At 42.1% G+C, this 26,353-nt stretch overlaps 3 protein-coding genes and 1 pseudogene across 4 annotated transcripts; 2 read left to right on the forward strand and 2 right to left on the reverse strand.

Moving 5' to 3' along the window:
• Positions 1-308: 308 nt before the first annotated feature.
• drg2 (developmentally regulated GTP binding protein 2) lies at positions 309-7,102 on the reverse strand. Of its 2 annotated transcripts, none has more exons than XM_056287828.1 (14): positions 7,043-7,102; positions 6,707-6,809; positions 6,298-6,458; positions 5,812-5,901; positions 5,615-5,675; positions 4,735-4,825; positions 4,561-4,633; positions 4,394-4,484; positions 3,906-4,003; positions 3,616-3,692; positions 3,409-3,497; positions 3,231-3,289; positions 3,011-3,064; positions 309-678 (listed from the first exon to the last, which is right to left on the reverse strand). In XM_056287828.1, the coding sequence occupies exons 2-14, from the start codon at positions 6,768-6,770 to the stop codon at positions 592-594; spliced, it is 1,095 nt and encodes a 364-aa protein (XP_056143803.1). In that variant the 5' UTR covers positions 6,771-6,809; positions 7,043-7,102; the 3' UTR covers positions 309-591. The 2 variants fall into 2 exon arrangements, with proteins under 2 accessions (XP_056143803.1, XP_056143804.1); XM_056287829.1 differs by having other exon boundaries at positions 7,049-7,089.
• A 251-nt stretch (positions 7,103-7,353) lies between these two features.
• gfer (growth factor, augmenter of liver regeneration (ERV1 homolog, S. cerevisiae)) lies at positions 7,354-10,389 on the forward strand. The gene is made up of 3 exons (XM_056288335.1): positions 7,354-7,585; positions 8,308-8,522; positions 8,922-10,389. The coding sequence occupies exons 1-3, from the start codon at positions 7,373-7,375 to the stop codon at positions 9,082-9,084; spliced, it is 591 nt and encodes a 196-aa protein (XP_056144310.1). The 5' UTR covers positions 7,354-7,372; the 3' UTR covers positions 9,085-10,389.
• Positions 10,390-11,070: 681 nt separating this feature from the next.
• syngr3a (synaptogyrin 3a) lies at positions 11,071-16,475 on the forward strand. Its single transcript, XM_056288511.1, has 4 exons — positions 11,071-11,177; positions 14,256-14,490; positions 15,596-15,741; positions 16,248-16,475. The coding sequence occupies exons 1-4, from the start codon at positions 11,076-11,078 to the stop codon at positions 16,473-16,475; spliced, it is 711 nt and encodes a 236-aa protein (XP_056144486.1). The 5' UTR covers positions 11,071-11,075.
• A 3,052-nt stretch (positions 16,476-19,527) lies between these two features.
• LOC130119742 (eukaryotic translation initiation factor 4E-1A-like) lies at positions 19,528-24,512 on the reverse strand (annotated as a pseudogene).
• Between the last annotated feature and the right edge of the window lie 1,841 nt (positions 24,513-26,353).

A 26,353-nucleotide genomic window follows, 5' to 3' on the forward strand; every position in this document is an offset into this window, starting at 1 on the left:
GCAAAGTTATGTCTCTGCTGCAATCCACTACAGTAAAACTGTAAATCATATGATATGCTACAGTACCTCAGGCTATGTAGGCCTGTCCGGGAAGCCTCAGAAATGAGAGAACCATCACATCACTTTCAGACGAAGGGCAGCCTTTTTTAAGTCTTAGAAACTCCTCCCCAGCATATCAGGTGAAGTACACAACAGTCATATCCAAGATAATATCTAAGGTAAAAACATTCCTCTGAAGAGAAATCAACAGTTGATCAGAGTAAAACAGACCACAGTCATTTAAAATTTTATGGAATTTATTTCCTTTTCTCTCTCTCGCTCTCTCAACTGAATCAATGCATCTTCCATATCTTAAGGTAAAATATTTCCTGTTCACAACAAAAACACATATGGTCAATATCTGAATTTGTTTAGTTGTTTTTGTATTATTTCATATACAAAATAAGAATTAATGTGGCTTTAATTTTGTATATCTACTGTACAATGGGCTTTTGAATAGATGTACTTTTTTGCGTATTGGCAATTTGCCTTTTGACAAGAGTGTGACCCCCATCTGCTCCGTCTCCCCTCTGTCACATAAGAAGGCTTGTTTTATTTCTTCACAATCTGGATGACATCCTCATGCTCCATTATGTGCAGTAGCCCCACTCTTTGAGGGCTGTACTTGGTGCTAGTGCCCTGCGAGACAACAACACAACTCAGTTATGCCTCAGTAGTGTTAATGCAACAATCACAGGCTGCTTTTAACAAGACCTACAAGAAAACTAGGGGCCGGGAAGTGTCTCGGATCAAGAGAAGTCAGTGATGTTACCAGCGCACAAACCGAAATGCTGACAATTTACCTTGCAATCTCTGATCCACCCAGGGAGATGAGATGCCGTGCCTTTGAAGCAACATTTTATGTATATGTGCTGCCATCTTTGACCAAGCCAACTTTCAGATGAGTAACAACTGCTGCTAGTGATATTACATTACCGCTGATAGGTGGAGGTGACGACAGACTCAATGTGTTTTCAAGTGGCAGAACTGACAGAGCTGACAAACTAATACCTGATTTGCAATTTGGGATTGAGCTGTTCTGTAGGGACAAACAACACAGACTGCATTTATTAACGGTATGTGTTTTATATGGCGATATCTACTTCATTTCCATGAAAACATCACACGCTTCTCAGACAGTAAACTTCCCAGTCCCCAGTTGTCACAAATGACCTGAAACGTCTCTAAGGACAAGTAGATAATTAAGAGACACTGACATCACAATGAAATGGGGTGTTTTGTACATCCCCAAACACATCTTTCATTCATTTTATCCAACTCATTGCACAATAAGCTGGTCAGTGATGAACTGGCCATTTGGCATGATGGACAAATGCTGGGACAATGGATGGGCTGTGCAACGATGGAATATGTTCCTCTGCATCATATTCTTCATAAATTTTATCATTCCATTATAATTCTGTCATCCTCTTTCAGTGTTGTATTCTGTAAATTGTGTAAACACAACATCCATTGCATGTTGTCCATCTTGGGAGAGAGATACATCCTCTGTTGCTCTCCCTGAGGTTTCTTCCTATTTTTTCTCCCTGTAACAGGTTTTTTTTTTTTAGGGAGTTATTACTTATCTGATGCGAGGGTCTAAGGACAGGATGTCATGTTGCTTTAAAGCCCCTTGAGGAAAATTTGTAGTTTGGGATATTGGGCTATACAAATAAAATGGCCTTGACTTGACTTGACCACACAACTGTAGGCTACACGGGCTACTCAGAATGGATTATTACATTGCTCAAACTTAAAAAAAAAAATTGCTTAAAATAACTTATTTCTGTAGCCAAAAACCTTTTTATCTCAGCATTAAAATCTTTGGATGTTTTAGTTAATCTATGGTGTAATGCACTGGGGCTGTGCCGTGCTCTCTTTTGTTTTGGTGAAAACTTGAATTATTGTGTACTGTGGCTGAATGGCTAGCTCACGTATTTGTGCGAAATGTACCTTTAATTAAGTGGCGTAATATCGTGTTGTAGCCATGGCTTAACACATCGCCAGTCTGAATGTCGGTTGCACATGTTCTGTGAGCTGAATTTCTGTATTGTATATGGTTTTTATTTCAAAGTTTGTATGTTAACTAAATGGGTTGGCGTTGGGTTTGGACATAAGGCCAGTGTATGTCACGGATGCCTGGGTCATTTTGGGATCTCAGTCCATCAATGAAGACGGTTAAAGAAATGTTGCCTTTGCTGACTTCTACATACATCAATTAGGGCTGTACTGAATAGTTCAAAACTTCATTTGACATTTGAATTCTAAATCAACATTCAAATGCTGCACAGCCCCCCCCTCCCATGTCTATTCATTCTGTTTAAACCAATGGGATACTTCTGCACAGTTGCAGATATCTGCATTCGCTTGGCGCTCCATCAAGACGTCACCACTTTCATACCAATGACGACTGTAGAAAGATGTCGAAGAAATGGCCAGTTTGGAAGCATTTTAAGATGATTGATGATGATCCTAAAAAAGTGCATCGCAATGAAATGTTCTGATTTTACTGCCATTTCTGTGATAGCATTATATTGCTATAAGCTTAAGGGCGCAATTATTATTTCATCATTATTTTATGCCCTTACTGTATTATCCTACATGTGTTTATGCTGACAAAACTGACCAGTTATATTCATTTAGGAAAGATGATTTGATAAAAAAAAAAAAAGACTAACTCGTTTAATCCAATGGATTATTTTATTCAAATTGAGGATTTTGTTTGAGGATTTTTTTGAGGGTTTTTATGATGATGTTATAAAATATGATGACAGACATTCAAAGCTTCATTCGAAAACCTCAATAGAAGCTTTGAATGTAAAAAAAAATAAAAAAGAAAGAAATTTGGTACAGCCCCTAATATCAATCAATCCACCTTCTCTATTAGGGGGACCATTTATTGAGCAGATGGGACACAAAGGTCAAGGTTTAATGAGTTAGATAAATAAACTTAAAAAAGAGGAAGACTTACCCAAACCAAGGCATATTTGAATTGGCTAGCTAAAGTTCTATGGATTCGATGGCACTGCAGAAAAGAAGAAATTTGGGCTTACTTTCAAATATGAAATAAACTGTTTACATTTCCATTAGTGTTAAGCAACCTAATTAGGTGCAAAGGCCTGAGCACAAGTGAGCCTGAGCACAAGTGTTTGTGCAGTGTGTATGCATATGTAAGTATGTTAAATACCCACCACATGTTCGACAGATGCTCCTCTTCTCATAATGATAGCGTCACTGAAGTCTGGGCGCTCTGTAAAAAGAAAAAAAATGTTAGAGTGTAAATTGGGACTACTTATTAGCTATGCATGCACCTAACAGGGTCTGGGAGAGGGAGTGAATGGGTGTGTGTATGTGAGAGCAAGTGTGCACCTCCTCTCTTCTTGGTGTAAATGCAAATCAAAGCCAGATATTCCCACAGCATCTCCAGGAGATAGTCCAGGTTCAGCTTCATCCCACAACTGGAGCAAACAGTCACAAATATTAAAAACCCCTCCCACATACAGACAGGCATTGAGGTGACTGTCTTGCAATATAAACCTAAAAACTATCAACGGTACACACAGACACAAGTCTGACCTGATGACAACGCTGTGGGGTCTGCGAGCCAGGCGGTCCACCTCCTCCATGGAGATCTGATCCACTTTGTTGTACACCTGTGGACCAAACAGAAAATGCACAGAAGAGAAGGTAAGATAACTTCAGGGGGAAAAAAGATTCTGACACAGCTGCATGGAAACTCATCCAGCACACATAAAAACATAGAAAGAGAACGTCTTTATGCATGCTCAATAATCCAGGTAAGGAAATCACAGAAAGTTGACAGAAAGATGTGATAGAAAGAGAATGAGAAAAGGTAATAAACTTACATATAGGCAAGGCATGTAAACTCTGTTTCCAACTATGACATCGATGAACTCATCTGGTGTGCTGTCCTCCCTAAAGAGAACCTCTGCGTTGAAAATTTCTGAGAGGCAGCGTTAAAGACATAATCAGTTTAATTTAATACGGTGAGACACGTATTAATATGTACTTGACAAGGGGACAGGAGTAAGAGGACAAAAGAACGAGACCAACCTACACATACTCAGAAGGAGAGGAGGATAAAGAGGCTGTGTACATACAGAGAGAGAGACAAATGTCTCAATTAAGAATCACTCTTGGAAAGAAGAGTCAAATAAAGTCAAATTTTAGCTTAGCCATGAGTCACATTTAAGCCCTAGAGGGCTTTACAAATACATTGCAATCTCCCAACAGATGTAAATACAATGACAATGTACAGCATTCCCTATCCTTTAACCCCTGATTTCAGGTAAGGAAAATTTTTACAGAAAGAGAAGAGGACAGTGAAGGATACTGTATTCATGAAGTATGAGTTGAACAAGCTTCTCTGAGCAGTGGGTGAGAGGAACCGTGGAATTGTAAGAGAGGCCCCCACCTTTCTTGGGCTACAGCAAGAGGAAAAACTGGTTTATGGAGAGGTTATTACAGTGAGGTTTTGGGGAGATCACTGGAGAACTTTACCTTAAAATAAATATTCGGTTTCGTTTTGTTGAGTCTGATGCCCACCGATTCCAACTCTTTTTCTAGAAGTTCTCTAGAAGGGAAAAAAACAGTAGATTTAAATTTTTTTGGAATTTGAATGTTTCAGTAAAAAAGAAAAATCAATGCCAACATATCTGCCCCCATGCAACACACCTCTGAACGTCTCCCTTGGTGGCATCCAACATCATGATGACAACGTCTGCTGTCCTCGCAACAGCAATTACCTGGCGTCCTCTACCCTTACCTGGAAAAGGTCAACCAATCATTAACACAAGGAAGACACTTTTTGACAACAGACTGACATTTAGATAATTAAAAGATATCTGAAAACCAAGCCTATTTCATCAACAAAAAAAAACAACAACATCATCTGTGTCACCCGGACTCAGGGTTCAAAGTTACTGTGCTTTTTTTTGTTAAAAGATTTTTCCCCCTTTTTCTCCCCAGTTGTACTTGGTCAATTACCCCACTCTTCCAAGCTGTCCTGGCCACCCCCTGCCAATCCGGGGGGAGGGCTGTAGACTACCACATGCCTCCTCTGATACATGTGGCCACTTCTTTTCACCTGACAGTGAGAAGTTTTGCCAGGGGGACGTAGCACGTGGAAGGATCCCACTATTCCCCCCAGTTCCCCCTCCCCCCAGAACAGGCGCCCCAACCGACCAGAGGAGGCACTAGTGCAGCGACCAGGAAACATACCCACATCTGGCTTCCCATCCACAGACACAGCCAATTGTGTCTGTAGGGACGCCCGACCAAGCCTGAGGTAACACGGGGATTCGAACTGGCGATCCCCGTGTTGGTAGGCAATGGAACAGACCGCCACGCCTCCTAGACACCTTACTGTGCATTTTTGCAGTGACTCAATGCACAGTGAGTGCATGGCCCTGTTTATTCCGCAATTGGAGTTTGGATTCACTCCTAAAAAATGCACATTAGTGCCAAAATATTGTGCTATAGAAAAAATATTGATGAGTTACATCGAATTTAAGCATAAAAAAGAAAAGGACAAGGACGTGGAACTTAAAACTACCTTGTGCGGCACCCTCAATGATTCCCGGCAAGTCTAACAGTTGGATGTTGGCCCCTTTGTACTGAAGAATGATTTAAGAAATAACAACATGAAAGACATGATTAGGCTCAAGATTAATGTTGATGTTACTATTGTGAAAATATGCATTTAAATGTGTGTGTGTGTGTATGTGTGTGTGTGCGCGTGCATGTGGCTACCTCTATGACACCAGGTATACAGGTGAGGGTGGTAAACTCATAGGAGGCTGCTTCACTGGCTGTTGACGTCATCAAACTGAGGAAGGTGGACTAAAGGAGAAAGAATTACACCAGAACAGCATGTTTTAACCCACAGGTTTGTGGTGGATTCCCATTATACCAAAATCCTCATCTGTTTAGATGATCCTGAAGCCTGTTGTGTGAATCCAAGGCAGGAAATGTTCCACTGGTTTGATGGATATAATCATATAAGCACAACGTATAAACATTTCTAACTATAGCCTGACAAATAGACTACAATAAAGGAGTTGAATGTTTCATTGTGGATTTATGTTTGTTTGAGGGATGCGTTTGCTTTTACAGTTGCAGTTGTGGATGGACACCGTTTTTGGAGTTATACTTCTTTGTAAAGGTCAAGGTCACTTTCTCCAAAGCTTTTACCAGACTGTATGAGCTACAACCGATCTATCCATCCCATTGACTTACCTTACCTACAGAAGGGAAACCAATGAGTGCAACACGAGCATCTCCAGATTTCATGACATCAAAGCCCTCTCCTTTGGCCCCTGCTGACTTAGAGGGCTCCAGTAACTGAGCTCTGTACTTAGCTAATTTGGCCTTCAGCAAGCCTAGATGGTACTCAGTGGCTAACACCAAGAAAAGAAAAGAAAGAGACGATTTTGAGATACAATTTTGAGTGGTTCAAGAATAGTTTTACAATTGAATCTACACAGGAAATTGTATTATTCGGCTACATGTTCGAAAAACATTGTGGAATAAGAGAACACAATAACTGATTTAGGATGTTTATTAACATCACTATTTACTAGCAGTGCATGGCAACATTTCCCCCATATTGCAACTATTAGTTGGCCCTAAGAATGCCCTCCCTTACCTTTGTTTTTCTGAGTTCGAGAGATTTCTCTCTCAATTTCTGCGATTTTTTCCAAAATTCCCATTGTGACCAAGCAGACGGGTTACACGCCTGATCGCACTGCCTATGAAAATCAAAGAAAACATGTAATGAACAACAGAAACGTGGCAGATTCACTTTACAGTAGCCTTTCAACCAACTAACTAGCTAGCCAACCATTGCTAAACAATGAAATCAAACAGATAGCAAATCGCATAAAAAACGAGTCATTAACACATGCAATGTAACCAAAGAACTAGGGTGTAATACACAAAACTATACATGTAAAAACTACTGTAGAGCTGCATAAACATATACTTTAACTGTGTTAACACTCCGCAGCATGCAGAAGTATATGACGTCACGACCGGAAGTTATATTTCCGCACTCATTGAACTTCCGTGGGAAACTATAGCCTCAATCTGATATAAATGACGTTCCGTGTTAATCATCATTTAATGTGTACATAAAAAACAAGCGGTTCAAACGCGTATTTTTTCTCCTGTTGTGAGTTATATCACATTATATTATTTAAATTAAAAAGGCTACGTTTGAACTGTTTTTTGATCAAAAGTGTCCGTGTTGTATCGTCAATGATGTTCCCCTGACAGGTCAGTTGTGTCACTCCTAGCATGGTAGTGTGTGAACATGGCTTCGTCCTCAGGACCGAGAGCAACTTCAGTCTCGAACCCGCCCGGGTTTGGCGGTTTTCCGTTTGCAGTGACTGGTAAACCGCCTGAGGACAGTCCCGGTAAAGAACAGGAGACCACCGGGGCACCGAAAAAGAAGCCATGTCGGGCTTGTACGGACTTTAAATCGTGGATGCATGTCCAGAGGAAGCAGGAGACAGTTGCAACACAGGTGACTTGAGTTCATCGCAAGTTGTCAAGTTTTCAGCAAGCGAGAGTTTGCTGGAAGGAAGACTTAACATTATCGAGACTCAGCATTATCGTTTATCCTCGTTCTGTGGTATTGTATCGGGATGAAATTCAGACCTCAATTTGTGATACACGATTTTGTTGTCTAAATTAATGATAACCAAATTAATAAATACGAAAAATTCTCTCAACATGACGTCCGAAATGTCATTTGAGAACTAGTTTTGCATTAATGTCTTACTTTACATAACTAAACAGCTAAATGTGATGAATCTAATTTGGATTCATAAATATGGTGTTTTTGCGTGCGGAAGCAGATGTCGTGATCCGTATTCCCACATAATAATTTTGAAAGTTTTATTTTCCATATCGCCCATCACTAGTTGGAAGAGATGGTCCCTCCCAGTGATGATGGCACTCGACTTAACTGGATAGTTGCATAAAGGTCTGGGTGCCATTGCCTGGGCATTTTCAAATTGGATGACTTTTGACCATGACTTCCCTGTTTTACTTTAACCCAGGCTCATCAAGATATACAAGTACTATTATTATTATTAATCTGGGGCTCACCACAAATGGGTATGGAAATAATTTTGGTTCCAAACTGCAACAGTTAGCTTCCATAGTCCGTGTGTCTGCCCTAATGATGGATGGGCTGATTGACAGTACTATATGATTGAATACTCAGTCTGTGTGATTCTCCAGGAGGTCCGTGTGGGGGATTCAGAGCTACAGCAAGAGCCACAGTGTCCACTGGACAGGGAAGAGTTGGGGCGTAACACCTGGTCCTTTCTACATACCATGGCAGCATATTATCCTGACCATCCCTCCCCAACCCAGCAGCAAGAGATGGGGCAGTTCATTAACCTCTTCTCCAAGTTTTTCCCCTGTAATGAATGTGCGGAAGACCTCCGGGGCAGGTCAGATCATAGTGCAGTTCCAGAAAGCATGTTGAATATGGCCTTGATGCAGACTAAATCTTGTCTCACCGTGACATGAAATCACTTTGCGTTGAATATTTAGGCTTACAGGGCACCTTTTCTCAACGTTATTAAATATATTGACAGTATATTGTTGAGTTAGATATTGCCCAGTAATGAGAGATCTGTGGTTGTTTTTTTATCATATAATACACTAAATTTATGTTTTCCCAAACTGTTCCACTTTAACACTCTGCTATTCATCGTTTGACATACATGATCACTCTCAATTAAAGGGGATTTTGCCTGCCTTGACTATGAATGACAAGAGAGGTTGACTTTTGCATGGAGTAGTAAAGAGGGCTGCAGTTGTCTAATGATATCTCTTCCCATCCACAGGTTAAAAAGCAATCAGCCAGATGCCAGCAGTCAGCATGCTCTGTCTCAGTGGCTTTGTCGTCTCCATAATGACATCAACGCCAGACTGGGCAAACCTCAGTTTGACTGCTCACGGGTGGATGAGAGGTGGAGGGATGGCTGGAAAGATGGTTCGTGTGACTGACTGATAATGTCTGAGAACTGAGAGACATGAAGATTCAGGGCAAAGCCGTCCCAGATTGGGGACTGGATGGAAAAAAAATTATATCAGTACGAACCTTTGACATTTCAGAGATCAGTGCTACGCCAAACCCAGACCCGTTTCTTTGAGCACCTTCATCCTGCAAAAATCAAGTTACATTTATATCTCTCAGACTGAATATATAACTGACAGTAGATTTAAAAGATCCACCATAGATTATGGTATGGTATTGTGTTTCATGGGGTAGGTAAAAGGAAAACCTAGTTTATTTGACCTTTTTTGGGTTTTAAGATTCTTGGAGAAAGTTTAATGTTTATAAGTGAGAAATGGCCCGAAATTCCACACCAGAAACATTCTACCCAGAAAATCAAATGGATAGGAACTTAATCCTCATCATTTTCAAAGACCGTTTTATAGTTTGCTGCCACTGGTTACTTGCATCAAAAAGAATTGCTCAGTCATTTGAATGCTGATTCCTGAAACACACACAATATATTTGCCCTGTTTGTTTTGCCCTCCCCCATTTGATATTCATGTTTTGTCTATGAAGCAACAGAAAAAATACTGTCAGTTACTGAGAAATTTAGACAAAAAATGTGGGTTTCACAAGCTGTTTTAAGTTTCACAAAAATCATTTTCAACTTAAGATACATGGTATCCAACGATGTAAATTAAGGGGAAGAAACTTTTTGGCCATGCTACATTCAATAGATAAATAATCTAATGTTTTCTCCGAATCCTTGAACATGTTTGATAAATCATGTTTGTTTTGTTTTTTTCATATAAAGGGGTCTTGTGAAGTTTGTTTCACATTGTGGTAATTAGGTGGTTCGAGACGGAGCACTTTTTCTACTTTAATTCCATGCTCTTTGTCTTAAGAGGTTTTCAAGCATATTGAGTGTCAAAATCTGCTCATATTTCTGTTTCAATTATTACCTACTTTGTATATGTGTGTTTATGCGTGTATGTGATTTTTGTTGAATTAATTTGCTCTGGTTCTCTACTTATAACCCTCAGAAGAGTTATAGAATCAGATGTTTCTCCTACAGCCAAGGGCATTTCGTACTAATGTCTCAGACACACAACCTGATCGGTCTACTAATAAATGTCGTTATCAGCATCATTCATGAACATAGCATTTTTGGGAAAAAGTTAAGGACACACAAATTGTATGACAAATTTATGTGGTACTAATTTGCCGATGCATCCTAGCCAACAGTTTGCACATTACAGTTAGTCTTAAAGCTCCATTTTAATCAATCAAAACTTTTTTCAAATAGCCCGTTTTGTAGATCAGAATGTAATGCAATGTACTTTACAAGAAGTGAAAGTGCACAGATAAAAATGCAATGATAAAATAAAACAGACGATACATAAAATTAATTTTTTTAAAAAAAAGGAAAAATAATGGTGAAATGGAGTGAAGAGGATTTTAAAGCAAAATATACGAACCTGCTGGGATTTGGGTCATTATTTTAGGGTCCATCCCACGGAGCAGCCAGTTTTTACCATGGATCTGTTAGACACGTATGCGCCCTCTGCTGGTTGTATGTGGGAAGCGGCGCCTGGATGGACCACTGTCATTTCAGCGGAGAAACGTCCATCCTCCAGAAAGGTGAGGCCGGCTGCTGGAGGGCCCTCCTCTCTGCTGCAAGCCTGTGTGTGCCTGCGTTTCCATTGCAGCTCCTAAGGGAATTTCGAGGACAATCCACCACCACCACCCCCCCTTTGTTCTCACATCTGCGTACTGCGAGCGTCCACCTGCCAATGCTACAGGGAGACCAGTTAAAAGACGCTGGAGATGTGAGAGATGTAGGAAGGAAGGAAAGTAGTTAGGCAGGAAGGAAGGTAGGTGAGTAGGAAGGAAGGTAGGAGCCACATCTTCAAACACGGTCACGGCAGTCGTGCACGCCCCCGCGGTGCGCGCGCAGACACGTCCATCCAGTCTCAGAAGAGCGGCGCACCGACAGAAGATGGACGGAGTGGGATCGTTCGGAGCGGGTCGGGCCGGAGCCACAATCGACCCGATTGCCTTCGCCAAGCAGCCGCAGACCATCCTCCGGGTTTTGTCCTGGGTAAGATAGCGTGTTTTCTTTATTGTGTTTTTTTTAAAACATTTTTTAATTTATTTACGGTAGCGGATTGTTCTCTCTGTTGCCGTTATACTGCATGCGCGGAACTGTGACGCGGTCTCCCCGCAAATCGGCTCTACAAATCCAGCGATAATTGATGGGCAGGGTCTGGTCTGGGTCGAAATAACCGACTTTTGAATAACGGATTGTTTCTCACTTCACGGTTTTAGAAATATGCCACAGGATTGTAAACCTATTAGCTATTATATGGCTATTTATTTGTTCGGATCTGCTGGATGGGGGCCACAAGATTGATTTCATTACAGATGTTTTAATTGGATAGGAATTGACCAATGCCCACCCATTGTTTTTTTTTTAATTTTCTTTTATATTATTTGTGTTTATTTCCTGTATGTAAATATCAGATTGAATAATTGGCTGACGGGGTTTGTTGGACTATACCTTAGTGTATGTATAGAATTGAAGACCACCCTATCACTACGGCATTCCACAACCACTAACGAGGAGGAGGAGGAGGAGGAGGAGGAGGAGGAGGGGGACGACTATCATAACAGTAACACGAAATCTGTAGGATTTCATTCATTCAGTTTTTACATCTAAAATCGGATTTCATCCAGGTTTAATTTAATCATCTCGTGTTTCCTGCGGGGCTCGTATCGTTAGCCGCAGTTGTGCTAATTTAACCCGAAAAGGGGACGTTGGCTAGGCGGTCACGAGCCGTGAGCGTCATTAGCACGTTGTTTGATTGGTCGGTGGTCGTTACGCACGCCGTAACGGCGTAACGACCAGCGCCGTTTGATTTACCGCATTACCTCCGGATGACTGCTGCCTGGGAACTATGGAGGAAGGTCTTCCTCCTCTTCCTCCTCTCCGGTGACAAGAATAATACAGCTAGGATATCAAATAGACTGAAATCAAACGTGGTGAGGGGATTCACTCAGTTATTTTTGCGTATATCTGTGTGTGTGTGTGTGTGTGTGTGTGTGTGTGTGTGTGTGTGTGTGTGTGTGTGTGTGTGTGTGTGTGTGTGTGTGTGTGTGTGTGTGTGTGTGAGTGAGTGAGTGACTTGCTGTCCGCCCCGTTACTTTAATTCTTGTTGCATTTGAAGCACCAAAGATGAATGAAGCCGGTTCAGGTTTTTCATCCTGGACTCTTACGTGAGACCTGCAGTCTTCTCGTTTCCTGGACCCAGCCTCTAAAATAACATCTACACTACATCTGCACTACTTGATAGTGTGGGTGATTGCAGGTCTATCTAGAGCTGAGTATGTGACCATGGAGTTTACTACTGAGCCCAATGACAATGTCTTGGCCCTAAATCAGAGAATCATCTGTCATGGGAGGTAACCAGTTTATAAACCTAAATAATTTAATCAAATTCCCCTCTTACCCCTCTCGTCGCCCAAGGGTTAGGTTACATGAGATTTGGTGTCTTATGAACTGCTTTTATTTACATGTTGGGATCTGCCATTTTGAGTTCCCACCCACAGAAAGCACATGGAGCTAATGGTGCACTTGTACTCTTTTTAAACTGATTCATATGATGGAGGGCCATCATATGATCTAACCCCCCAAGTGTGTGTGTGTGTGTGTGTGTGTGTGTGTGTGTGTGTGTGTGTGTGTGTGTGTGTGTGTGTGTGTGTGTGTGTGTGTGTGTGTGTGTGTGTGTGTGTGTGTGTGTGTGTGTGTGTGTGTGTGTGTCACATGGCCCTATTCTGCCACCAAGCGTTAGTCAGCTGATCCACACTGGTGGACCAGCTTGGAATGAAGAAAGAAAGTCAGAGGAAGAAGAAAGTGAGATGAGGAAGTCAGTTATTGATTAAAAACTTAATGATAAGACCGAATGAGATCCAATGAGGATAAAAGTGGAGTAGAGAGCATTTAGAGACGGGGACAAACTTAAAAAGAAATGTAAGGGAGAGAGGGAATAATGACAGGGCATATTTTATGGCATGCGTTGGCAAGCGATCAGAGAGACTGATTGTTGGAAACGTTCCATTAAAAATCATATGACCACATGTCCACTACTGGACCATGTGATGAACACACGTGCGTGCTTGCACACAAGCACACACACATTCCATCTTATATGCGGTTATCTGTATTTTTAAATTAAGACAATTCTCCTCACCCATGCTTCTTCACTTCACATATATGTACACACACACACACACACACACACACACACACACACACACACACACACACACACTGCCTCAGGTCTTCGTGATTCTTCAGGGGAAGTGAAGCATCCACCTCCTCAGTGACTGAGAGTGAAACAGGAAATCAGGTCATGTCTTTGTTTTGAGCGCACTCACAGGGATGCTCTTACAAACCACTGTATTTCTTTGACGGGGTTTTCCAGAAAGCCAGGAAAGTTGTGGGGAAGTGTTTCTGCTTTTGCACGTGCTTGTTTTTGCATTTGGAAAAGAAATAGTGAAATTTATGTTTGTTTGAACACCCATTACTTAACATGTCTTTCACAAAATACAGGAGGACATCGCGTTTTTTATCTATGTAGAGATGAGGTCAATGTCAACTTCACATACTTGCTGCAGTTGAAGCTTTATTAGCCTTTCACTCTATCCCTTCTTTTCTGCCTTATTTCTTTTTGTCCTCTTCTAACCTCTCACCTCCAACCCCCTCCCCATTTTCCCTTTTCCATCTAACCTGTCCTTTCCTTTTATTTCTTCCTCTTCTGCATGGGTGTCTCCTGTTGCTTTTCTCCTTCTCTCCTTCTTCCTCCTCTCCTCTACCTTTCTTCCTCTCAACCCTTCCTCTATTCCCATTCTTTCTTTGCACTTCCCCCTCCTCCTCTCTCACCTTTATTCTCCCCTCTCAACTCCCATGGTCTCTGCTTTCTGCTTCTCCTTTTTACCTCTCTTTCCCTAACCTTCCTTCTTCTTCTTCTTCTTCTTCTTCTTCTTCTTCTTCTTCTTCTTCTTCTTCTTCTTCTTCTTCTTCTTCTTCTTCTTCTTCTTCTTCTTCTTCTTCTTCTTCTTCTTCTTCTTCTCCCTCGCTCTTCCCTGTCTTTCTCCCTCATCCTCCGCCCCTCCACAGATATTCTCCCTGGTGGTCTTTGCCTCCATTGTGAATGAGGGCTATGTCAACATTGGCAGTGAGCGTCTCCACTGTGTGTTCAACAAGAACGCCGATGCGTGTAACTATGGAGTGTTCGTGGGTCTGGTGGGCCTGCTGGCCTGCACCTTCTTCTTCATGCTGGACTACAAGTTTTCCTCCATCAGCTCTGTCAAAGACAGAAAGAAGGCTGTGATGCTCGAGGTTGGCTTCTCAGGTGAGTGGACGTGTGTGTGTGTGTGTGTGTGTGTGTGTGTGTGTGTGTGTGTGTGTGTGTGTGTGTGTGTGTGTGTGTGTGTGTGTGTATGTGTGTGTAAACACATAAATTCGTAAACACCCAAATAGACACATGCACGTACACACACACACACACACACACACACACACACACACACACACACACACACACACACACACACACACACACACACACACACACACACACAAAAGGGCTAAGAGGCATAAAGAAGCAGCTAAGGGGATGTGCATAGGTGTACAGACAAGCAAACACACACAAACACATCGGCGAACAGATAGGACACGAGCACAAAGATAACCCATGTATCTCGTACATAACCTATAAATGAACAACATGCGGTTGCTTTTTGCAGTCCATCTGGTGTGTCAAATAGCAGCTACAGTGCAGCCGCATAGGGAGGAATACTGAACCAGTAAAGTGTGAAGCCATACTCCTTTGCATGAGCATATCCTGAACACGATTGGGAAAACATTTTCTCTGCTCGGTTCCTCTGTCTGCTGGGTGATTTCTGCTGCAGCGCTACAAGAAAAGGGCTGCGTTCCCTTTTCAAAAGTCCCATTTTCAAATCACGGTGCATCAAAGACTGACACAATTCTGAAATCGCTTAGTGCTGATTTGCAAGCACATGTACATGGAAACTGAGCTGTAATTGTATTAAGAACCAGTATGGAACTTAAATCATTTGAGTACCAGTTATGTTTTATGCTTGCCATTGTTTATCCATTCACAGATGTCCATAATGATCATAAATCTGAATAATTTTCTGAGGGGTTTGATGCAAGCCTATGGATATGAAGCCACTGTTACAAATATGATGACATATTTCCAGCTTCTCAACGCGCATTAATACATTCACACATCTGAATTGGCATTCACAGCTTTTTCTGAACATGTTCCCAATAATTAATTCCTGGTTTTATTTCCATAACTTTAATCTGAAAAAAAAAACACCTGCACTAAAGAGTTAATGTAAATGAAGAGATGCATGAATAGTATGTCAACATTCTTGTCTAACTTCCTGTCTTTGTCCCTAATGTTTTGATTTTGATTGTTTTACCGGCAGGCTTCTGGACCTTCCTGTACTTTGTGAGTTTCTGCTTTCTGGCCAACCAGTGGTCTCGCACCACTGCTGACGAGCTGCCACTCAGCCAGGGGGCGGACGCAGCCCGGGCCGCCATCACCTTCTCTTTCTTCTCCATAATTACCTGGGTAAGAACCTGCAGACACACACACATGCACACAACATAATGTATTAATTGTAATGTATTGAGTGTTACTTTGATCAGCTGATTAATCATTTAGTTCGTAAGATGTCAAAAATGATAATAACAAGTGCCCATGGCAATTTCTCAGAGCCCAGAGTGATGTCTTCAAGTTGCTTACTTGGTCTGATCGGCAGCCAAAAAACCTCTCAAGTATTAATTTTCTAATGATATGAATTGTAGAAAGGCAAGCAAATCCAAGTATTTGTGAAGCCAGCAAACGTTTGGCATTCTTACTTAATAAATGACCAAAACGATGTATTGATTACTGTCAATTACACGTCTGTCGATTGACTTATTGATTAACTGACTACATGTTTCAGCACTAGATTGGTGAGAGCAGTCTCTCTATTACCTTCTGTCCCTCTTCTGCTCACTACTTATCTTGCCCTCCCTCCTCTCTCTTCCACCCTTTCCTTCTCTGTCCCACCCACTCCTTCTCCCTCCCTGTAGGCGGGTCTGACGGTGCGTGCAGTGCAGAAGTACCTGCTTGGTACCGACATGACCCTGTTTACCACTGAACATGTGGACGGTGGTGCACCTGCACAGCCATTCCCCTCCAGTTCACCAGGGGGCACCACCACCACCACCACCACCATCACCGGGACCACAGAGACCTACCAGAGCCCACCATTTACTGAGAACAATGCAGCACCTACATACCAGGTTCCCATCTACTAGACAAAATAGATCAGATGGTGGGCGAGAGAGAGGGATGAAAAAAATGGGGTAAGAGACACAGAAAAAAAGAGGACAGCGGAAGAAAATTGCTCTTTGTGGCATCATTGCGTGCTGTTGTTGTTCACCTGTTAATCTGGACTGAGCTCTGATAGTCTAAAAGTGGCCTCCTCCCCTCCGTTACCTCTCCCTTGTGTCCTTATCTTCCTCTCCCCTCTGGCTTGGTCTGTGATTAGATCCGTAGACAGATCTACAGAGTCTGAGTCGTATTTCCAGTTCTGCAGATGAGTGTAGATGAGAGAGAGAGAGAATAAGTGACAGGAGGATGCATAGGAGAAGAGGCCACTTTTCAATGCCGAGAAATGTCCCTGGCTCACCCAAAATTAGAAAAGAAAGGAGGGGGTTTTCAACAGGTGTGCGACTCCACCACAAACAAGAATGGGATCGCTTAACACAGTGTGGAAGTCACTCACTTGCAGTACCTTAATACCTTAAAAAGTATTAATGCCATGTGTTTAATTCATACAGTACCTTGAATGAGTGTCAGTTTCCATTCATGCCAAAAAAAAAGTGTGTGCGTGTGTGTGTGTGTGTGTGTGTTGGGGGGTTTGGGGTCTTAGGTCTGGTCTGGTCACTCAAACCCTTTCCCCTGCTACATAGAAAAGTGATACATGTATTGAATCTGCATGTTTCTGAATTTAGAGATCAACTAAGTGCCATACTGTACTGTGTGTCTCAGACAGTGAGTTAATCTTGTAGATTTCCACATGCTGTAAAAAAAAAAGACAATGTTTCGTGACAAAGTGCAATATCTCACTTTCTGTAGATATATATAGGTAGGTATATTGGTTGTTGGCTAGCCGCTGTAAGATTAGACCGATTAGAGGCAATGTCTCAAATCACATCCTATCCTCTGCCGTGTTGTGCACTCGAGACCAGAAGACTGTAGGACTCATCGCCGGCCAATCTCAGTAAACGTAACATTAATTCAAACTGTTAATCTGGGTGTGTGACTGTCCGAAATTCACCTAGCGCCTTGGAATTGACAACTGACAACAGGAAACACCGAGAGGGGGAGCTGTGTCAAAATCTGGGATACACCTACGAGATGCCCTTTTAATGATAGCTGTGTTATTTGGGTAAAACCATGATGCCAAGGGGTAGGGGTCCCCCCCAGCTAATTGAGCCGAAAACTGGACCACACAAATTAAATACAATGGAGAGACCATAATCCACACTGAAGGACTAAAACACTGTAGTTTGATGCCAGGGAAAGCTGCGCAGAGGTCATAGTTTGTTATTTGAGACAGTGACCTACACAGTGTCCAAAATGAGGGGTTGGGAGGTTGGGGGTATTCTTTGGGAGGGTGGGGACCGGATCTGTTTTTGTTTACGTTTTAGAAGCTGCCAAACTGCCCGGTGTTTGTACTTGGAGTCCTCTGATCATTGCATCAGTGCTGTCGTCTTCATGACCATATGATTTATGTGCCAGGACAAAGCAGCGGCAACAAAGGAGGTTTTTAATTCAGCGAAGGATCATTCTCCCGGATGCAGACTCAGTGGTCTTAAGGCAAAAGAATATGCCGTTTGTGGTTTCTAATCCTGGTCTGGATTTAATCACTGTCCAAGAATTGTTGATATTAGGAATTACTATCTGGCTAGTTCATGGATAATGCAACATGCGTGCGACCCTGTCGTTCCGCCCATTAATGGGTCAGAGTTTGTTGCCATGGTGACTGGGACAGGATTGGGAAATGAAGGGTCACTTTGGGTCCTGATGCAGACAGCTACCATGACAACCATGTCAGTGTATAAGTGTTTAATGGCGTCTCTGTGTTGTGACTCACATCATGAGTCTGCAGTTTTACTTTGTGTGTGTGTGTGTGTGTGTGTGCGCGCGCGAGCGTGCGAGCCTGCATGCATGCATATGTGTGTGCTTGCATGTGTGTGCAAACACACATGTGCTTACATGTAATGACAACGTGTGTTATTTTAATTCTGGAACTCTTGAAAAACATATAGTTTTAGATTTATGAAGTTATTTTCTCGAGTATGTATGTATGTATGTATGTATGTATGTATGTATGTATGTATGTATGTATGTATGTATGTATGTATGTATGTATGTATGTATGTATGTATGAGGTTTTGGTTTGAAGGAAGAATTCCCAGCTCATGTGTTTTACTGTGTCAGAATTGTAGTCCTAATCAACATCTCTCGCATAGTAAAACAGGATGTCAAATAATATCCAATATCACCAATATTCATCAACCACGAAAACTGAATGGCAAACAATATATATCATAAGGGTTTTTTTGCTGTTGATAAAGAGAGCCAAATATGAAAATTATGTGTAATATGTAACTGATATTAGACTGATACTGTATAATTGACTACTAGAATGCCTTGCTTGTTGTCCTATCTGATCCCACATAAATAGTGCCCTCTGCTGGCAAGGAAAGGCACTGCTGCAGGGAGATTATGGGCTCTCAGATTTCAAAATTATCTCGGGAATAATGCATGAAATTATTGTATTGAGCTTGTTACATGTTAAATATTATGTAATACTTAAATTTATTCCAAGAGACGCTTTGGTTTTTCCCTTGTAAAATTAAAATGCTGACTTTGCGATTAGAGGATATCACGAGATTAACTTCACCGAATTATACAGATTTCGCCTGCCACCAATACACGTGACAGAAATTGTGTCTTCAGGTGTTGTATTGACTGAACGTAAATAGCTGTGCTCGTGCACCTCTTGGTTTCTTCAATAGCATCATCCCACTGATCCCTTTGGTGGAGGACCCATCACTGTCATTCTGAAGGGATTATCCAGTATCTCCAGTTTATTTCTGCGACTTCCCTGCTGGTCAGCTATTAAAGCTTTGACATATTAAAAAGGCATATTAAATTTGACATATTAAACAAGCCATTTTTCTTAAGTGTGATTTTAGTTTTCTTACATTAGTTTCAGTCCATTAGCCATGTAAATTCACAAACAGAAAAGAGAACAAACAAAAAGAAGGGGGAAAAAAAGAACATTTCTAGTTTTCCTCAAGCAGCAAAAGGGTTCTTGGTGGAGCTGCTCTTGGTAGCCATGTCTGCATGTGACTGGTATCCAATGATTACTTTAGGTGGAATGCCCAGTGTGTGTGATGGCCTCCCTGTTCTCGTAGTCCGTGGTCCAAATAGCGATTTTATCTCCTTTGGCACGGACGTTGACGACGGCGCCACAAACATCGCCACTGTGATCGTTGAATGCTTCACCCACCAAACACAAGAGCGCCTCCTGTCAGAACCAGTCCAAATCCACCTTGCGCTGCTGCCTAGCCAGTGTGATTAGCCAGCGGCCTTCTCGCTGGTTTCGCTTGTCCTCCCACATTGGAGCAATCCCGTCCTTAAGTAGTGAGTAGTCGCAGCCAGACATCAAGTTACTTGACAGCTGGCTGTGGTTATACAAAGCCCCAGAGGTCTTCCACCGTGTCAAAACGAGCGATGAGACGCACGTTGTCTTGCCACGTTTTACTTCTGTCATTCTTGGAAAACCATCTGTTTTTCAGGGGGTGTTTAATGTACCCCACAGGATTCACTACTTCACAGACAGAACTTTTATTCTTTTTCTTGGATTTCGAATGATTCATTGATGAAACCATCACTCCAGTCACCATCATGTGGATCAGTTCCTCAGTCATGTGGTGCCAAGGTGGAGCTGATCCCCATTGCAGACTGGGGATCATCTTTTTTCCTGTTGGTAAAGCGATATAAAACTGACCTCTGATGCAGTGTAGGAATTATAAGAGCCCTTGTCAAATGGTGCAATGACACAGAAGGTTTGCGGATAGAAAATGTTAGTGTAAAATGGCATTTAGGAGTGTCTGTTTAGACGGAGAAGGTGTCTTATGTACTCTAATATAGGCCTTTGTTGGACACATTTTCAACTTACTTAGATGCACCTCAAGGCTGGGGTATCCCAGCGGCACTTTAAGCATGAATGGTCTATTGGCTTACAATAGGAAGAGAAATGCACTTGTTCAATGTTTCGGCTCAACAAGTGGGTGGTTTAGAGGTCAACTTACAATTCCTCTCATTTTCCAGGAGTCCACAGTAAAAGAGTGATACATATTTGTAAATCTGTGCCAACCAGGAAAAATGTCACCCTCTTCTCATCTAGGGGTCAATGTGCAATATTATGGGTGAGTTTCTCTGGAAAAACAATTAGTAGTAAGACAATAAGAGGCATTCTGGGTCATTATTGACCCTGTTAAGCTATTGCGCAATCTCAAAATTTGATTATACATTTGGAGGAACCCAACAGTTGCTGAGGTTAAAGCAGGTTTAGGTTAAATGCTTTTCCCAAAATTGAATATGATGTTTCAGAACAGAACCCCTTCCTACGAGGACGCTGTTCATGATACGCATCACCAACAAGCCTCGTTAACACATCTCCATCCTAGTTTGCCTATTGTGAAGACAATGGACCAGGAGGATTTCAGTGCTTAAGTAATCACAGGAAACAGGACCCCTGGCTGATACTGGGCATGGTGAGTGATTATTAAGGGCCAGCCGAGGCCTAAAAACCTGATACGGGCCTAATTCAGTTTAGGAGTGTATCATGAGATGCAATGGTGAGACTCAAGGGTCTAACACAACTGTATGTATATGTACTTTCAAACAGTTGGTTTTTGAGGGTACAACACTGGTGGGTGTGACAGGCTTACTTACACTGGGTAGTGTTTTTGGGTAGATTTCAGCACTGTTGTTGGGTCGTGTTGGTTTGGGTTCATTTGGGTCCAACTACTAAAATACAAACCACATAAGGTGCTTAGGGTTAGCATAGGGAACAGGTTAATCAGATAGGGTGTTACTGGGCATGCTAAACCCAAGTTGAACACTTCGGTTATCATTGGTGTTTGGGTACCACTGGGGTATTCTTCGGTAGGCTGGGGTTGTACAAAGTACTATTAGGTCAGGTTGTATTACTGTTCTCAGTGCTTCAGTCTCTTCTTCGGTCAGTGTGGTAGATAAAGATAATAATAATCGCAATCTGTGTTTTGTGCTCTGGTTCTAAGCCCATGTACACTACCGTGATATTGGTTGATAGTGAAAATCAGTACGTTATTGAAGTAAATGGAATCTATGTGTGATGCTGTCCAGGGTCTGGTCTGTCTTGTACTACTAATGACTATAATTATTGATGATGATTATTTATTGACTATGATTAAAATGATGAAGCACTCTTTGTTGGAAATGCTTTGCTGGACCAATCTTAAAGGGGCCATCGACATCAAAATCAAAGTTTTTGCCCAGTGGAGTCATGCTATCTCTCTGAATTTCCAACATCCAAAAGGAGGTTGCAGAGTTTAATATTACCGCTCTCACCATTTGTGGGGGTTTTCACACAAAAAAAACAAACGGTAATGGACGTTGTGACGTTGTTGGTGACGTCAGTGAGCCACCGCGTCAAAGCAACAATTGACGAACGTTGGTTTTGTAGCGTGCTGCCCCTTTAACATTGTAGTTTTCCTCCGTTTTTCTTTCTTCCTGTTCTGAAGGTGTTAAACCTCAGTGTATAAAAGCTGTGTACAGAGATGTGTGTCGCTGTCTATTACCTGAATGTCTCTGGACTGCAGTCTGACTGTCACTCTAATAAAAATAAGCAGACATGTTTTGGACCGCCTGTTTTTGTGTCTTTTGTTTCCACTACGGGCCAGTGTCAGTACGCAGTAGTCACAATACGGTGTGTAGGCTCCCATGCTGCAACAAACTTTTATCCCCGGAAATGTGTCATAAAGACACTATATATACACTTACCGTGAATCTTATAATGAATCGATACAGCTTACCGTGCATGTTGCATCTATACAACTTGTTGATTCCCTTTTCATTTTGGTGGCGCTGCATGACACATGAGCACACGTCATTCTGTCACATCACACGGGATTCTTCAAAATACCACATTGTTTATGCGCACAACCCCATCATTTCTCCTCACACACACACACAGTGATGAATTAGAAAGGAAACAAAACAAAAAACCCATCAACGACACAGTGCTAACAGATCCATGTTTAATTGAGCCATTTAGAAAACACACTGAAAGTTGCCGAGTGATGTACACAGTTTCTGTAAAGGCGGGAGATATACTTGATTTAACTACTCGTCCGCATGACGGCTGCCTCGCGCATCCTGCGTCCGGTAGGAGTGTTGGTTGTGTTGCGGACGTCCTCACAACGGCCGCAAAATGCAACACGCACATGAACGCTAGGGGCAGTATGGGGACAGTAAGCGCGTCACAGCGGCAACAGTGGCGGGAAGTTTTGAAGAGCCGCATCGGCGGTTCCCGGCTGCCTCCTGAATTACGACGCGTCATTGCCGCTGCACAGTGTGAAAAATATGCTTGCCAGAACAGCTGGTGTGAGCTCAGTACCATTTTAGAAGTTGACGTGGAAACCCGAAAAAACAAAATGGAAACGTGTTTCTCTCTTGGCTCTAAATACTATCCTTTTCATTTTGTTTGTCGGTACTGATGCTGTCTGTATTAAATTACATTACGTTGAAGAATATTCATTCAACTCGTGTTTTGTTTGCAAAATGAATTATTTGAAATTTTTTTCCCCTCAATATTCGTCTCAATGTTGCAAGGCGAAAAATAGTCAAGTGTAGGGACCGTGTGGTGCGATGGCGTGTTTTGTCTATTTATAGCCTTAGTTCTCTGTTGTGCCCTCTAGTGGAATCCTCGAGTAACGCGCACAGTACATGGGTTAAGTATGGGAACAATTCCGTTCACGACGCAGCCAGTTGTCTACACGCGAACGTTTGGTTAAAAATCAAGCATATCTCCGAGCCCACACACACACACACACACACACACACCCACACATGCACGCCTGGGAGGACAGCGGTGCAAGTTAATGGACCTGAGAGAGGAAATGGGACAGATTGTGCACTCAGCACACAGGGACGGGACTCCATCATACAAAGACAACTCGAACTCAGTAAAACCCCAAACCGACTGTCTCTTCTCAAAGTCTGAGAGGAAAATATTAAGCGGGCTGAACCATTGTCAGATAATGTGCAAGACGTTTTTAAACAAATTTTAACGAAATATTTGATAGTAGAAAACAGGCATTTTAGTACTCTGAACTAGTGAGGAAGTAGTAAACAAGAGAAAATGCGTTGTAAATAAAATGAATAAACACAGAGTTGAAATGTCTCCAAAATTAAAATAAAGTTTCTGAGTATATGTTTTTTTTTGGGAGAATTGATAATTCAAAACAAGACTACCTCCAGGAGGTCACTACATGACAAGAGTAGAGTAAAAATACACACTCAAAGAAGAGGTTTTACTTTGGTTTCGGGATTAACTTTTCACGGCCCTTCGTCCTCGTTTCACTCTTTTAAAAAATTCCGTCACACTCTTGACTTTTGAATAAACCCACTGTTTCAGCATCCACCCAACCAATTTCTCTCGGCTGTGAGTAAATTGCCATAACCTTTCCTTGCAGATTTTCTTTAAAGGCAGAACGAGTAGGATTTGTCGGTTGCGGTTTGTAAACAAGATTAAAGTTGGCCCCGCCTCCCCGACAACACGTCACCAGAAGGACACGCCCCCTGACCACAGTTGCCACAACACATCCCAGTGTACAGGCCAACTCTGCGTCACTTATTCATCCCCATCCTCTCCTTCAGTGCTCGTCAACTCCAGATTCACTCTCGTTTGGGACGAGCTTTGTGCGTGTCGCCGCGCTATATTTGCGTCTTTTCGGGGCTGTGTGTCCGCCATTGTTGCAGCTTCCTCCTGGGTGCGTGCTTAGATCTCGATCTGGCACCTGCTCGCTACGTTTTTACAGAGTCCCGCTGTTCAAAGGTTAACGCCCAGAAACGTCCCGTACACAGCAAAATAAGAAAACACAGGCAGAGGACAGGGTTTCTGCAGATACAGACACCGCCACACACATCTAGTGGGTCATAAGTGATAATTGAGAAATTCTTTTTGAGTCTATACACTGATTTTTTAGGAAAATGCTTCTCGTTCTACCTTTACCGTCTAGAAAAGAATTTGAGTGGAAAAGGCAAAGGGAGAATGAACATATTTTAGCCTTCAGATGAAGTCCCGCGTGTCTGGGAGTTTTCAAAAGGCGGTGGTATAGTAATTTAAGTAATTTTTGAGACTAAATGTCAACCTCATCTTCGCTTTAACACATTGAAAACCTGAACCGTCTTTAACTATGAATGGGCCACAGCATTGCAACTCAAAAGTCTTTACAGCGTTAGATCGATCACCATGACAACATGAGTTTAACATCAACGTTCCTGCTTTGTTTTGACAATCTGAACTTGGACCATCTTCTATGACTTTAACTGACCAGTTGGGGCAGTTGTATTTAGACAGGATTATGGTCATATTTTTTCGGGTAAAGTAATTTGGGTTGGGGGGGGAGCGCCATAATATATTCATCCAAAGCCTTCTTAAAAGACAACCAAATTGCCCACTGCCTTCTGGGTGTGTTCACTGGCCGATTAAAACAAACAAACCAAATAAATAAAAACACTCAAAAACAATATCATCTTTATGTCAGCTCTGAGCTCCATAATAATGGTGGAATCATAAATAAATACTGAGATTAACCTCTCATTCATTTCATCCGTACACCCCCCCCCCCAGCGTTGAGCTGGCCTCAACTTCCCAGTGTCAGAATGGACGACTCATCAACAGATTATGGACATAAACCTTCGCTAGTGTGTAAAAAAAGGAGGGGGAAAAAAGCATGCATTCATTGCACAACCATTATAGATGAATGGAGTTTAGCTAGATGATTTATCATTTCCAAATATCTATACACAACATTTAAATAAGTAAGTTCTTGTTTTTAGCCTCTGTCCCCCTACTCACATTTATCAAAAGGATAAAAATGGGTGTAGATTAGCTATGCACGATTTGGTGAAAAATTCATATTGCGATTATTGTGCAAACTATTTTTCAACTTGCGATCGCGATATAATAAACAAACTTACACATATACAAAGAATACAAATTTGTCGTGTTGCCGCGACATGTAGCGACTTTCATTTTGCATGTTTTACACAGCACCTTTCTGCTTAACGTCGCTGAGCTAGAATCCAAAATATCGCCATATTACAGGTCAAGTTTTTGTTTTTTTTTGCCACCAGTTCATCAGCATTAACCTGCTCGTTGTCATCGGCATCCTTCTTTCTGGTCCGCACACAGCATGGTCATGTGACCGTAGACCACACATGCTCCACTGTCTAAACACAGACTGATTGGTCATCTCAGTTATGGGCGTAGATATGCAGACTACGCACAAATAGACGTTCACACACACACACACACACACACACACACACACACACACACACACACACACACACACACAGCCTTTTGCGGTTATGTAGTTGCACAGGCTGACATCACGATTGCGATTAGATTAATCATGCGGCACTAGTGTCGATGTAGAGGGCAGTGATGGTGGTGTCCATGTATAAAGGATATAAACAGGTGTAGACGTAGAGGACCTGATATGGGTTAGACTGAAGGCGACAGTGTTGTAGGTGAACGCCTCATCCCAGTTTGCCACAAGCCTACCCAGAGTTCGGTTGGCTAACGCCAACGTGTCGCCTCTCTACGCGCCTCATATTCCACGGATCTCTACACTACATATATGCAAGGTGGTTGGTTGCCCTGTGAGTGCCACTGTTCTCATATTTTGTCTTGTGTACTTTTTACCTGATTGGCGGTTTAAAGGGTTATGTCCACTAGGGGGGTAGGTCAGGGACAAGCTCTGTCAGCTTCCCTTCTAATGTTTCTGCCATCTGTCATGTACAAATGGACACACATTTGTGGTTACTGCCTGTGTACTAC

Source organism: Lampris incognitus, chromosome 10, assembly GCF_029633865.1.
Source record: "Lampris incognitus isolate fLamInc1 chromosome 10, fLamInc1.hap2, whole genome shotgun sequence".
Classification (NCBI taxonomy): Eukaryota; Metazoa; Chordata; class Actinopteri; order Lampriformes; family Lampridae; genus Lampris; species Lampris incognitus.